Source organism: Coffea eugenioides, chromosome 1 (assembly GCF_003713205.1).
Source record: "Coffea eugenioides isolate CCC68of chromosome 1, Ceug_1.0, whole genome shotgun sequence".
NCBI classification, from domain to species: domain Eukaryota; kingdom Viridiplantae; phylum Streptophyta; class Magnoliopsida; order Gentianales; family Rubiaceae; genus Coffea; species Coffea eugenioides.
The window spans coordinates 30634742-30647636 of record NC_040035.1 but is presented as its reverse complement, the minus strand read 5'-3'; the positions used below and the strand labels follow the sequence as shown (position 1 = coordinate 30647636).

At 35.5% G+C, this 12895-nt stretch overlaps 1 protein-coding gene across 1 annotated transcript; it reads right to left on the bottom strand.

Moving 5' to 3' along the window:
- Positions 1–401: 401 nt before the first annotated feature.
- Positions 402–12280, bottom strand: LOC113770239. Its single transcript, XM_027314649.1, has 4 exons — positions 11561–12280; positions 10349–10885; positions 7687–7781; positions 402–924 (listed from the first exon to the last, which is right to left on the bottom strand). Exons 1-4 carry the CDS (start codon positions 12278–12280, stop codon positions 402–404), a joined length of 1875 nt encoding a protein of 624 aa, XP_027170450.1.
- Between the last annotated feature and the right edge of the window lie 615 nt (positions 12281–12895).

Below are 12895 nucleotides of genomic sequence, written 5' to 3'. Positions count from 1 at the left end.
TGAGGGTTCCCCAGTACCCCTGTCTGGTGTGGGTTGTCTATTTTCGCGCCCACGTCTCCGTCCACTACGTGTACCTTCCATGAACTCTACTTGGTCTAGGCAAACGTACTAGAACAATAGAATAACAAGGCATGTAAATAAAACCTCAGAAGCTTTTACAATAACATATATATACATTCCAAACAAAGTCAAACAACACACATATCACAACCAGTCAAGCCAAGTACAGTCAAATCAAGTACAGTCAAGTCAAGTCAAAACATAGAAAAGCCACAGGGGAATGGCCTTATCAAAAGATTATACATGTAGCTAAGCCAAACATACCAAACGGCTAGCTTAGGTTCTTTCCCTATCCCTATATACAAGAAACAAAACTATCCCAAAAACCTAGGAGTCGAGACCTAGTCCGTCGATGGGCTAGTAGACCCACCCGACGGGGTGGATCCAACCCTAGCCTCGGGTCCCGCACATGAGTCCTCGTCACTCACGCCCTCGATCACGTCGGCGCAGAGGTTTAGGATCGATGCGGCTCGAACCTTAACCTTTCGAGCTCGCTTAGACTCGCGCTCACGTGTCTCCCTAAGTTGAGTGCAGCGGTCATCAACCCTATCCTCTACCTTAAGCACGTCGTACTCCAGCCCCTTTATGCGCTCAGCCTGTTTCTCATTGGCCGCCCTAAGCTGGTTCATCTCGGCCTCAAGCCTAGCCTTATCTTCGGCCAACTCCTTACGCTCCTCGGCCACGGCCAACACTAGAGCGTTAGGGTAAGCGTACTTGTGTCGACACTCGCAACGTCGGAGGCGGTTAGCCGGGCTCCAACACACAACGGCCCCTCTTGGCCGAATCTGGTATAGGATCACTGGGAGTGCTCCACGAGGTCGCTCGCCCGGAGGGCTATCACTAGACTCACCCCGTCCGTCAATCCTACACCAAAAGAGTAAATAAAGGTAAATAACCTTAAGGAACATACTTAACATAATCCTCAAGTCGAGCCTTTCTAATACGCCCAGGCCAATTCAAACCTAGGCTCTGATACCACCTGTGACAGCCCCACCTTCCCCTAAAGCGAACCAAAGGGGTTAGCGGACTGCATACCCAACTCTCGCCAGGACTAACGGTTCAGTTTAAAGCGATCTAATACGTTCCGGAACATACAACCGCGCGTAAACAAATCAAAATGTCAAAATAAAAAAAAATGAAACCGGAGTCGGCCATGAATAGTAACTGACACGTCAAAACCCAACCAAACATCAAGCAAATATTTACATGTTGAAATTAAGCATATACAATCCAAAGTGGCATACAAAAGTTATTCAAAAGTTGATATATGTATGGTTTGCCAAATCAAAAGAGAAACGGACCCAAAGGTACATTTAGGGTTTCAATCAAGGAGCTATACAAAAGATATGTCCATCTAGCTCAATTCGGCAACCAATTATCAAATCCAGTCCAAAAGTATTTATTTTCCTGTAAGGAAAACAAAAGGAATAGAGTGAGCTTACGCCCAGTGAGATAATACCACTCAAGCAACCAAGTTCATATAAGCATCAAGTTTTTCATTCCAATACATCAAAAGTAAGCAAAGGCACACATCAATAGTGGTGATAAAAGGATACGGGCGGCTCTCAAGAGTCCTTTTCCTCGTTTGCATTCTTGATCGGATCTCATTGACCCTCCGTCAATGTTTAAGAGTAACCAACCGTAGGCTCCACTTTACTTCCATTCCTTCCATCCAACATACCCCTACCGGGCCCGAACTCCAAACTGTAGAACTTTGGTAATACTCGAGTATACCGGAATCAAGAGTCTCACTACTACAAGATTCCATATAACAGTCCCCATGGCTCGTCAATTTTTACGACCAAGCCCTCGCCGGCTCGATCCAATCGACTACCAATAGGGTTGAGCTCAGTCGTATCAGTAATGGTCGTTGGATACTCGTCCAAGCGACACCAAATTCATGAACCAATTCTGTATTTCATGTATCATTCAATCATTGCAGTAAAACAGTAGACAGTCATATGAGATACCAAATGGGTGAGAGCGATCAAGTACACCCTCACTTAATTAAGTTCAACGAAGCAAATAAGCCTTCAAGGCATCAAGTTCACATATACCAAAGCCACATTGTAAACAACAAGTGAGTGGTACACTAACCAATCAAGCAAATGATATTTCATGCACTTCCGCCTAAGAGAGTTTTGGACCACCGTCACGTCCTAAAACATTCAAATAAGCATAATAAGGCTCAATTACAAGTCATAACCAATGACCAATACCACCAAAATAAGGTTCCACTAGAATGTATAAGCACTAGAGTAAACCAGGAAAATCCGGAAATGGCATTAAGTTCTAACCCAAAAAAATAGTTTTTTTGACATTCGTTTGCGGTTTTGGCACCATTGGCACTACAATTATCGGATGGAGGTGAAAGATACACCGTTTTGAAGCTAAGATCTAGGGTTACAATGTTGAATAAGGCTACTCTGTCCAGTTTCGAGTGTAACCAGGTCAAAAATGCAATATACTACACCAGAACCGCAAAAACAAGTTCACAAACCGCATTCTGGTTCAAACATCATAAATCAGGCTACCTAAGTCCAAATCAAGTGATTCTAAAGCCATCCGAAAGCTAAGACATCAGGCTAAATTTCTTCAGAAGACCTCAACAACCAAATCAGAAGTATTCCCAACCAAATTAACCAATTACAGAAGCAATTCTCAAGTTCGGGTGAAACCAGGGAAGCAGGGGTTTTTCAGTCTTTTCACAAGCTACGCTACTCCGATTGGCCTGAAATTTTGTAGGCATCTCTAAAATATCATTCCCTACAACTTTCATGTTTTAATCAAAGACCAATTCGGCCTCTAACTATGAGCTACAGTGCCGGGCAGAATGTAAGAACATGAAACCCTAACTTTCCAAATTTCTTCCAAAACAGAAATTTCCTGCAATTAACCACTTTTCCCACCTTCTAGCTTCCTTAAATATCATTTCCAATCATCATACATGACCCCATAATAATAATCATATGAAAACAGAAAAATCACCAATAATTATAAAACTTCACCAATTCAACCAAAATCAAGATATAATCCATAAAATTACATCTTAAACTACCACAAATCATGAATTAAACATCATTAGATGGAGGAGAGGGGTCCTTCACTACTCACCTTAGTAATACAAGAGAGAGAGAGCAACTAATCACCTTAGCCTTCCAAACAACTCCACCAAACACCTCACAATCACTAAGTGAAGGGGTTTTATGGAACAAATGCAAGATCAAATGGTTGTTTTGTTGAATTTGAGCAAGATAGAAGCAAGTATTTGAAGAGCTTTTCCCTTTCTTTTTGCTTGAGGTGGCTGGCCAAGAAGAAGAAGAAAATGGTAAATTTTTGGTAATTTTTTTTGATTTATTTGGTCAAATGGTAAAAGGTGAATAGTAGTCATAAAGTACAACCAATCTCTAAGTGACACTTGTCACTTCATTAAATGCATAGCTATCACTTTGTTTCCTCTCACACCAATCCACTTGGGTAACCTCGAATTATCTCTTAACACCCGATAATTTAAACCCAGTGTCCAAAACTTAATCTAATTGGCCGAATTTTTCCGAACTTTTCGCCTTAGTGGGTCCCACGTCCGGTATACGCTCTTAATTTCTTAAAAACTAACCAATACTAGAAAACTCACCTAAAACTATATTTACTCATAAAAATTATCTAGAAACTTTTTTTTGAATAAAGAAAATACAGAAAACATGCCAGTAACCCGAATAAAACCTAGAAAATGGGAAAAATTTACGGGTTCTCACAGCCGGATTGTGGTCAGAGAAGGCTGCTCTTTACGCAGAAAACTTATTTTCACTTCCAACAAGTCACATGCAATGCCAGACATGTGAAAACTACTTTGCAGCTATAAAAGGGTGGTGTATGCCTCATTTTCTTGACTTCTTTTATCTTTATATTGCCAAAACTTGCAAGATTGAAGGAAAAAGAGTGACATACGGGAGAGAACTTGGACTGCAAAAATGTAGCTCTTCCATTTTTTTTAGTGTAGGATAGTAGTTTAGACAGTTTATCCAATCTTGTTTATTAGCTAGGCAAAGATGAAGATGGAGGATGAAGAAGGCTAGAAGATGAACTCATGTGACAAGGGTTACATTCCTTCCAAAGTCTTTATCTTTTGTACTTGATTCCAAGTTTAGTTAATATATAAGTTCTGGATTTTGTGTTTAATATGTATCTTTAAAGTTTATGCCTTGGGTTTGGTTGAACTTTCTATGATTGTTAGTGTTTATTATTTGGTTATTTGATTGCTATGATTTGAGCAAGTTATTTAGAACTTTGGCTCTTTAAATCATGATTAATCTGGTACCATTAACTATGATTATCTAAGGTGTTGTTTCTGCAATGAAAATTGAGATTTAACACTGGTTCAAGAAGTGCTAAACATAGGGAGTACACTCACGAAAGTAGAGGTGCACCTATGTGGTTTTAAGTGATTCATTTCATGTAATTTCACTGAAGAAATGAACTTGTAGCTAATTTCATAACCATGAGAATAGGTATGGATTAGTTATGAGTATAATTGATTCACTACGAAAGTAGGTTTCATATGCATGAGGAAATTACACCATAACTAGCCTAGATAGTAGTATTCAATGATCCAAAATGGTGCATCAACTATACTTGTAATTAAGCCATACCTACTCTCGTGGTTATGAAATTAACTACAAGTTCATTTCTTCTATGAAATTACATGAAACAAGTCACTTAAACCACATAGGTGCACCTCTACTTTCATGAGTGAACTCCTTATGTTTATCACATCCTTGAACTAGTATTAAATTCCAATTCTCATCACAAATTTAACACCTTAGATAATCACAATTAATGGCCAGTTAATTATGATGAGAATATCAAAAGTGATAAATAACTTGCTCAAAATAATATCACCAAATAAACATTACTAACAAAATATAGAAAGTTCATCCATACTCTAGGCATTAACTTTAGAAACACATAAATAACATAAAATCCAGACTTGTATATTAACCAACAAAAGAATCAGGTACAAAAGATAAAGAGTTTGGAAGGAATATAACCCTTATCACATGAGTTCATCTCCTTGCCTTCTTCATCCTCCATCTTCTTCTTCATATAGCTAACATACAAGAAAGATAAACTAACTAGCTAAAACTATCCTACACTAAGGAAATGGAAGAACTACATTTCTGCACTCTTCAAGCTTTCTCCCGTATGATAGTCTCTGACCTCCCAAATGTCTCTGCATATAAACTGATGAAAAGCTCCTCTCCTCACCAGTCCAAATTTTCTGCTATGATTCTCCAAATCTCCTTTTGTTAAGACAGTCAAAAACAAAGGTTTTTGACATGAAAATAAGCCATATTGTCTGCCCTTTTGTCTTCTGAAGCATGTGCACCGAATTCCCTTGCAACTTATAGATGGAAAGTAGTCTGAACAGAAGAGAAATGGCTAAGCAAATTGCAGAATTTCGGCTACAAAACGCGCCTACACAAAACGCGGCTTGGAGTCGCGTTTTGTCAACTCGCGTTTTCAATTCTGTGAAATTGGTCTCACTTCAACTGCAATTTTCTCTATGATGGAGGGCGAACTAGCTTTTGTACAAAACACAAAAGTTGTAACCCTTTGAATTACCTTTAAAATGCTTCAAAAATAATTGCAATTGGAGCTTTGTAGACTGAGATATGATTGAAATATTATCACCTGGTCAAACCCCTGTTTTCAACTTTGGACAGCAGTGTTGAATTTTGGTATTTCGACCTTTTGACTGAGAAAACGGCTGAATTGGATTCTGATGTCTTCATACCAAATTTAGATCTATCTATTACCTTCAAAATGGTATAAATATCACCTCAATCCAATATGTGTAGCTCCAGATATAGTCAAAATACAAAAATTTGTCAAAATTGTTTTCACTTCATTTCTTCTTTATCACTTAAATTCATCACTAATTATCCACTTTTCTCCTCAATTAACATCCTTTGGTGATTGAATCACTAATCCTGCATGAAAATGAAGTTTTTACCATTAAAATCAATAGAAATGTAATGTTAGCCACTTTAACATAAAATGTAGATTTTTACCAAAACCTTAGTTATTTTAGTTATAAAACTAAATAATCAAACCAAAATTAACTAATAAAATACACTTAAAAATATGTAAAATAAACCCTTATCACATGGGGATGAAGGAATCCTACACAAAATTGCTATTGGAAGCCAAAGCATTTTAGAGCTGCTATATGACAAGCATAGTAGCATTATTGTTAAATCTTTTCATCTATCAACCATAAAGTCACACTCAAGAATTTAGCTAATGATAAATGAAACTTTGAAAAGCTTTGATACAAGACAAAGAGGGATTGAGAGATCTTTTCGGGACAATTGCTCGTCAAGTGTTAGTAATGTGGATAGGTGCCTAAAGTACTCATTTTTTTTTCGTCTGTTGGTCTAAGTTACATTTTCATGATGTTAAACCGAAACTTGGGAGTCTAAGAACCTAAAAGGAGCTCCTTTGACAGTTAGTGGGCAAAGAAAATTTCTCTGTTTGTCAAGTAAACTGATAAAATTGCCCTTTTGTTTTTCTCTTAAAAGATTAGTCAAGTACCATTATATATACACACACACATTTACGCACATTCAAATATGTATGTATGTACATGACATAAACTTGGGCTCATTTGAATTTAGTTTGAATCTAATGGAACCTAAACTTGATTCATGATTAAATCAGGCTTCATATTTAAAGTCCAAACTCAGCCTATCCAGTATTCCAAGAGACACGATCTCTTTTTTTTGGTTGCCAGTTTGAATGGGCCAAGCTTGGGCCCACGTTAACACCTTCACTAATCTCATCATTCATGACATTTTTCAAAAGAAAATTTCATTAATGGATTGCTTGAAATTGTCAAGTACAATTTGATTTACATCATTGTTCTAATGGAAAATTAAACATATACTAGAAATTATAAATCTGCAATTTAATAGAAACAATACATCTGAAAATTATGAACAAATTTGAAAAATGTAAGAAATTTTAAAATTGTCTTCTAATAAGATTAATTGCTATAACTCACTTCTATGCATGTTATAATCACCAGATCTATTAATCAACAGTTTTAAACTCCATTAATGATAATGAGATTTGTCAAAAATTTTCATCCTAAAAATTTTCAAATCTGACAACCAAATTTGAGATAAATTTAGATCTAATAACAAAATAATAAATAAAAAAAAAATCTCTATAGAAATCCCTAGGAGAATAGAAAATTCTCACTAGGAACTCTTAAGAGAAATAAAAAACTTTCACTAAAAAAACTTAGAAGAGATTTTATTAGAAAAAACAAAATAAAACTAAACTTATGGGTGTGATCTCCCTCTTTGAGAAGAAGGCCTCTGAGAAGAGGAGAAGAAGTAGAGAGAAGTAAGAGAAAAGAAGAGATAGAAAAAAATTACTTAAAGACTATTTTAAATTTCTCAGTCTTTCATGACTTTGTTTTGCTTCAACTACGAAAGCCAAACTCTAGAAAAAGAATTTGTGTAAAATGGTCGATATGATAACAGTAGTACTAATAATAAGATATCCAATACTAATTCGTAAAATTAATCCAAAGAAAATGATGTATCAAAATTATCCTACGCAATGATCTCATCCTTCTTGCATTCTCTAAATTTGACGACAGCATTTTTGGCCCCATCCGTATAAGAAACGTCACAGCATTCACATCTAGTGCTCTGTTAGGACAAGAAATGGCACACAACTTACATCAGAATGGACATTTGTAAAGCAACGAGATAAGGAGCAAGAAAAAAAATTTAGGATACAAATACAGATTTAGGGGTTTGAAGTCGATAGATGACATATAATCTCTAATCTTTTAGACAGGAGTAACATAAATCTCTTGAAATACTTAGTATCCATTTTTATTTAATCTAACCTCAGGGATTTTCTATTTCATCCAAAAAGCGATTCAGTAGTTATTATGTAACTGTAAGATCGTGTTCCTAAAACTTGTCAAGTTTAATGCACTAAATATAATGTGGTAACTCCTTAATGAATCTGCTAAAAAGGAAGCATGTTGAATCACTATAGGTAATATTTGTTCAGAGATTTTAGGCACCATGAAGAATACTTTATATTGAATCATCATAATCACCTAATTTCCACCTGATAATTCAGGCAACAGAAAACAATTCTACAACGTTTGATACTGGACCACTTCTACCTTGCATTTTTTAACCTTTTGCTGTTTTAGATTGCACACAAAGCTTTTATTTTGAATATTTTGCACAATAAAGTATTCATGAGATCTTGATTTGGCCCAAATAATAATTGTATCAATGAAATTGAAGAAACATCGGCAGATTACCGTCATCATATGACTAAAACTGGTTGTAATTAAAGGAAATCTATACCTGATGCACTTGTGTATTGGTAGCATCTTGGGCTGTATTTCAAGCACCTAACCCTAAAATGGCGAGGAAAGTTATTTATTTTTATTTTTTTAAATTTCCATCCTAATAATAATACACCATTGGCAAATATTAAGCTTTCATCTAGTTACAGAAAGTTGATTTTTTGCTACTTATTTCTTTTTCCTTTTTATAGTTTGTGTTTCAAAGTTACTTACACATTGACAACAAGCATCAACAACCTAAGTTAAAAAAAACAAAATCTTGAATTAGTGCTATATAACCCGACTTGAACCTTATAAGAAAGATTGAATGCTGTAAACCAACAAATATATAAATTAAAAATTCTGCTGAAATATAAGGATTACTTGAATAACGAAACCTAACTTCTTCAATATGAATTGGTAGTATTATCTGATGGCTTTACCATTTACTTGGATAATCAGATATCATGAGATTTCTTGCAGATTTACTGAAGTTAAAATTGAATCTAGAGTGTAGCACTCATTCTAACTTTCTGAACTGGCGAGAATAAGAAAACCCTAATCTTCAATGTTCTCTGAAAATTTAATATATAATTCCGAACTCGAATTCACCATCAAACTTCCAGAGAGAAATTTAAAAAAGAGTAATCTCTGCTCCTCGAATCTCTGTTCCCAATTTCTCCAATTTGGAGAATTAAACCTTAAACTTTAATTTCCAACTAATTCTCCTCATGGAATTTTCATTGAAGTTTAGTTACCTACTGTTCTTGTGGAAGTTGAGCAAAATTTACTACTTCATGGATTGATCATGATCGGGGAAAAAGATAATATAGTTGTGGAAATTTGGAGGTAGTTTTTATTTTTTTTCAAATTAAAACCCTAACTTTATTATTTTCCATTAAAAGCTCATACTATAGGAATTACGTATGTCATAGGGGGGACAAAGATGTTGATTTTGGAAGGCGGAGCTTGATTGTGGATTAGGGCTTCTGATTGCATTTCAGATTTTTTTTTCAAAAAAAATTAAAGTTTAGCATTTTTTTTGCTTTCCTTAATTGGGAAAATAATGATTTGAACTGAGTTCTAGAATTAATTGAGAGTTTTACTAGTTTGACTTTTTCCCCCTTTTGTGTCTTAATGGTGCATGTTTGCGACATGTGACCAATTCCATTAAAAATCTCAAATTTGGTATTAAAAGTCCTACATTAACAATGTTTAAAATTTTAAATTTGGTATGAAAAGGCCTACATTAACTATGTTTGTCAATATAAGAGATTAAATTAGCTAATAGTGCAAGATAAGAGACTATTTTGGACCGTATCCCAAAGATAAAGGGACAAAAATAATAATTTTCTTTTTATTAAAAATCAAAATTCTAAAATGCAAAATGTTGAAATCAGAAAAAATCTTTATAACGAAATATGCGCACAGTGCATTCAACCATGTGGTACAAACTTAAGGAGAAAGAGTATTAGAACAAAGTAATGCTTGCCATTCTTGGTGAGTTCTTTTCCTTCCATTTCGGGAAGGTAAACATTTTTTGAGGTAAATTCACGTCTTAATTGTAAGGAAGTACAGAATTTTTTCTATTTACAATTTTAGTATCTCTTCTTTGACACTTGCTTAGATTTATCAATGGTACTATATAACTGTATTATCAATTAGTTAAAAAAAAATAGCGAGAGAGAGAGAGATTCTGATTGGATGTCTAAGAAGACCCAAGTTATGCTAATTCCAATAAATTTGAATTTGGCAACATTCATGGAGTTTCTATCACTTTCTTTTTACTCCACCAACAAATTAAGTTGGCATAATTAGATGCTTCTAGAATGCTGAGATCCCAAAATAAAACTTCAAAAATCAAGGAAAATTAAATGCAGAAAAAATGTATAGCCTTGTACTTACTTGTCTGCGCTTTGTTGCCGGAGAGTAAACATGTACATGGGACACATAATCAGCAGGGAGACTGGCAAAACATGGTGGTAACTCTCTTGGCCTTGATCGATAATAGCTTGTAAGAATCACATTTCCTGGCATTTTTTCCATCGATTCAAAGAAGAAAACATGGGGAGTTTCACAGGGATCATTCTCGGTGAATCGAGTGTTGAACATAAAATGTGGTGGATTTTCATTTGGAGCTACCCACTTTTGAAAGGTTTCAATAGCGATTTGTAGCCAACTCCTAGGTATTATTCTCTCGTACAGATTGACTGAGTAGCCCCATGAAATGGAAACTGTCCATCTATGTTTCCTATGGAAGCAGATAGTTTGCTGCAACAAACGTGACTGGTCAATATTTCCTGCTTTCATCAAGTGGCGAATGGCTTCTGCACGATCCATGCCAGGGAAAATTGGCTCTACTTCATCAAAATGGTGGAGGGACAACAAGGGTGTCTTGGGGTGAGCTGATAGGAAACCAGAAATGTCGCCATTCATATCTACCTGCAATAGAAAATGTCGTGATTGGCGATAAGCTTTATGGGTTTGATTGCTTTTTTCTTTGTTTTTCCCCATTGGAAGAAAAAATTTTGATTTCATGAGCAAGCAAGGAATCTTGGGTTTCATAACAGTGCATGAGAAGGCATAGATGGAATCCGAAAGTTCATATTGATGGGGCGAACTTCAATATAGCTAAACTTATATATACTATGTAAAATCATTTTAAGTTGTTGGCGAGGCAAAATTGCAACTTTATAAGGAATACAAATGTTATATAAATGAAAAATAAAGTTTTCTAAAACTTGGGGGCAGAGGCCCTCCCCATCCCCCTAGTTCCGTCTCTTTAAGAAGGTATCCAAAAGATGAGTTGAAAAAAAAAACCAAAAAAAAAAAACCAATACAAATGGGTTCTAAAACAGTCCCTTATTTGTTCCTCGGCCTAGTTCCAAAACAAATATAGAATAAGCTAAGTACCATTCTTACAACAAAATTGCTTCTTTCTTTCAAAGTTCTGACTTTTGTTACTAATGTTAAATTAGCGTTAAACAGTATCATGTTTTGTTCAATAGGCTTGATGAAAAAGCAATGACAAATTAAGCAAGTTTAGTGCTATATTTTTCGTGGCTTTTTTTGAGGTAAAGATCAATTTTCCAGTACAATGAATGCAAATCTAATTACCTGATGAAGACCTTTCTGGGGAGATAGATTTACTCCAAGATCAGATATACAATACATGGCAATTATATCAAAAGTATTCATATGTGCATATCTTCTCAGACAACCATTCATGTCCTTTGCTAAAGCTTTTGCTAAAGGATAACTTAACGCGATTCCTGCTCCACCAAATCCCATGTTAAATGAGAACCAAAAATTCGACTTAACATAATCGGATTGGCAGCCAATGTAGTAGTAATCTGTATGGTCATACTTTGCAAGAACATCAACCAAATTATCAACAAAAAATACAGTATCATCATCCCCCATAACGAGCCATCTGAACCCTTCTTTATCCCCCTCCTTAAACGCTTCAAGAATTGTATGTACCAAACGAATAATAGGAGGCACAGCTGGAGCGATCTCTTTTATGAGTTTCTCTATATTCTCTGAGACCCTGTAAGGAGGTGAAGCTGAAGACCAAGGCAAAAGATCTCCTTCTGGAGCTGTATCAAGATAGAGATACCCTCGTGTTACATTCGGTCTCCACCATGCTTCTCCATAGCCCTTCCTGTGATGCCATGCTCCCTCAGAACCAAGAATTGCAAATAGCAGGTGGCTAATGTTAGTAGTAGAATCATTAGAGTTTGATTGCAAAAGAGTTTTTTCTGGGTTTGACATAGCCAAGGAATTTGATGGGAGCTGTGAATCATCAGAGTTCAATTGTAAAGTGGGTTTTTCCATCTTGGATATAGCTAAGGAATTTGCTGGCAGCGTTGATTGATTCACGTGAAACAATACCAAACAGGAATACAAGACTAAAACAGAGAGTATCATGATTTTCAATAGACTGGCCAAGCGATTAATTTGTGAAAGATTTTCCAAAATTGATGCAGATTTGTTTGCTAAATTAGATGACATCTTCTGGGAAGTTGAGAAAAGGAGAAAGTTGAATCAGATGAGGCAGCAAGAAACTTTTGTTGCCCAATATTTTTACACCGCTTATAGATTCATTTGCTATACATAATATTTAGCAAGTACCTAATTAATAATTGCTACAGCCACACTACTAGAGAAAGCCAGCTCCGTAGACAGGCAGCCTTTACTAATATTTGGTAAAAGGCAACCCAATCTAGGAAAAACTAGCATATGTCTAGGCCTTTTACATGTCTATGAAACAATTAGATTTAGGAATGGAAATGCACAAAAGCCTAGCCATGAACGTTCTTATTTTTTATAAAAAAAAAAAAAAGAGAGAAGAATAGTAGAAACATTATTCTTTTTATTATTATCATTTAGTAGAACCATGGCACAATATTCACCAAACTAACAAATACGGTTTTATTAACCGAATGCTAC

Bases quoted from the DNA above. Each gene is read 5' to 3' on its own strand.
- LOC113770239 (XM_027314649.1), bottom strand. From the start codon at position 12,280: ATGGAAAAACCCACTTTACAATTGAACTCTGATGATTCACAGCTCCCA. The intron at 7,782-10,348 runs GTAAGTACAAGG...TTGTCCTAACAG, and splicing joins CGGCAACAAAGCGCAGACAA to AGCACTAGATGTGAATGCTG. The intron at 925-7,686 runs GTAGGATAATTT...CTTTTGGTGTAG, and splicing joins AAGAAGGATGAGATCATTGC to GATTGACGGACGGGGTGAGT.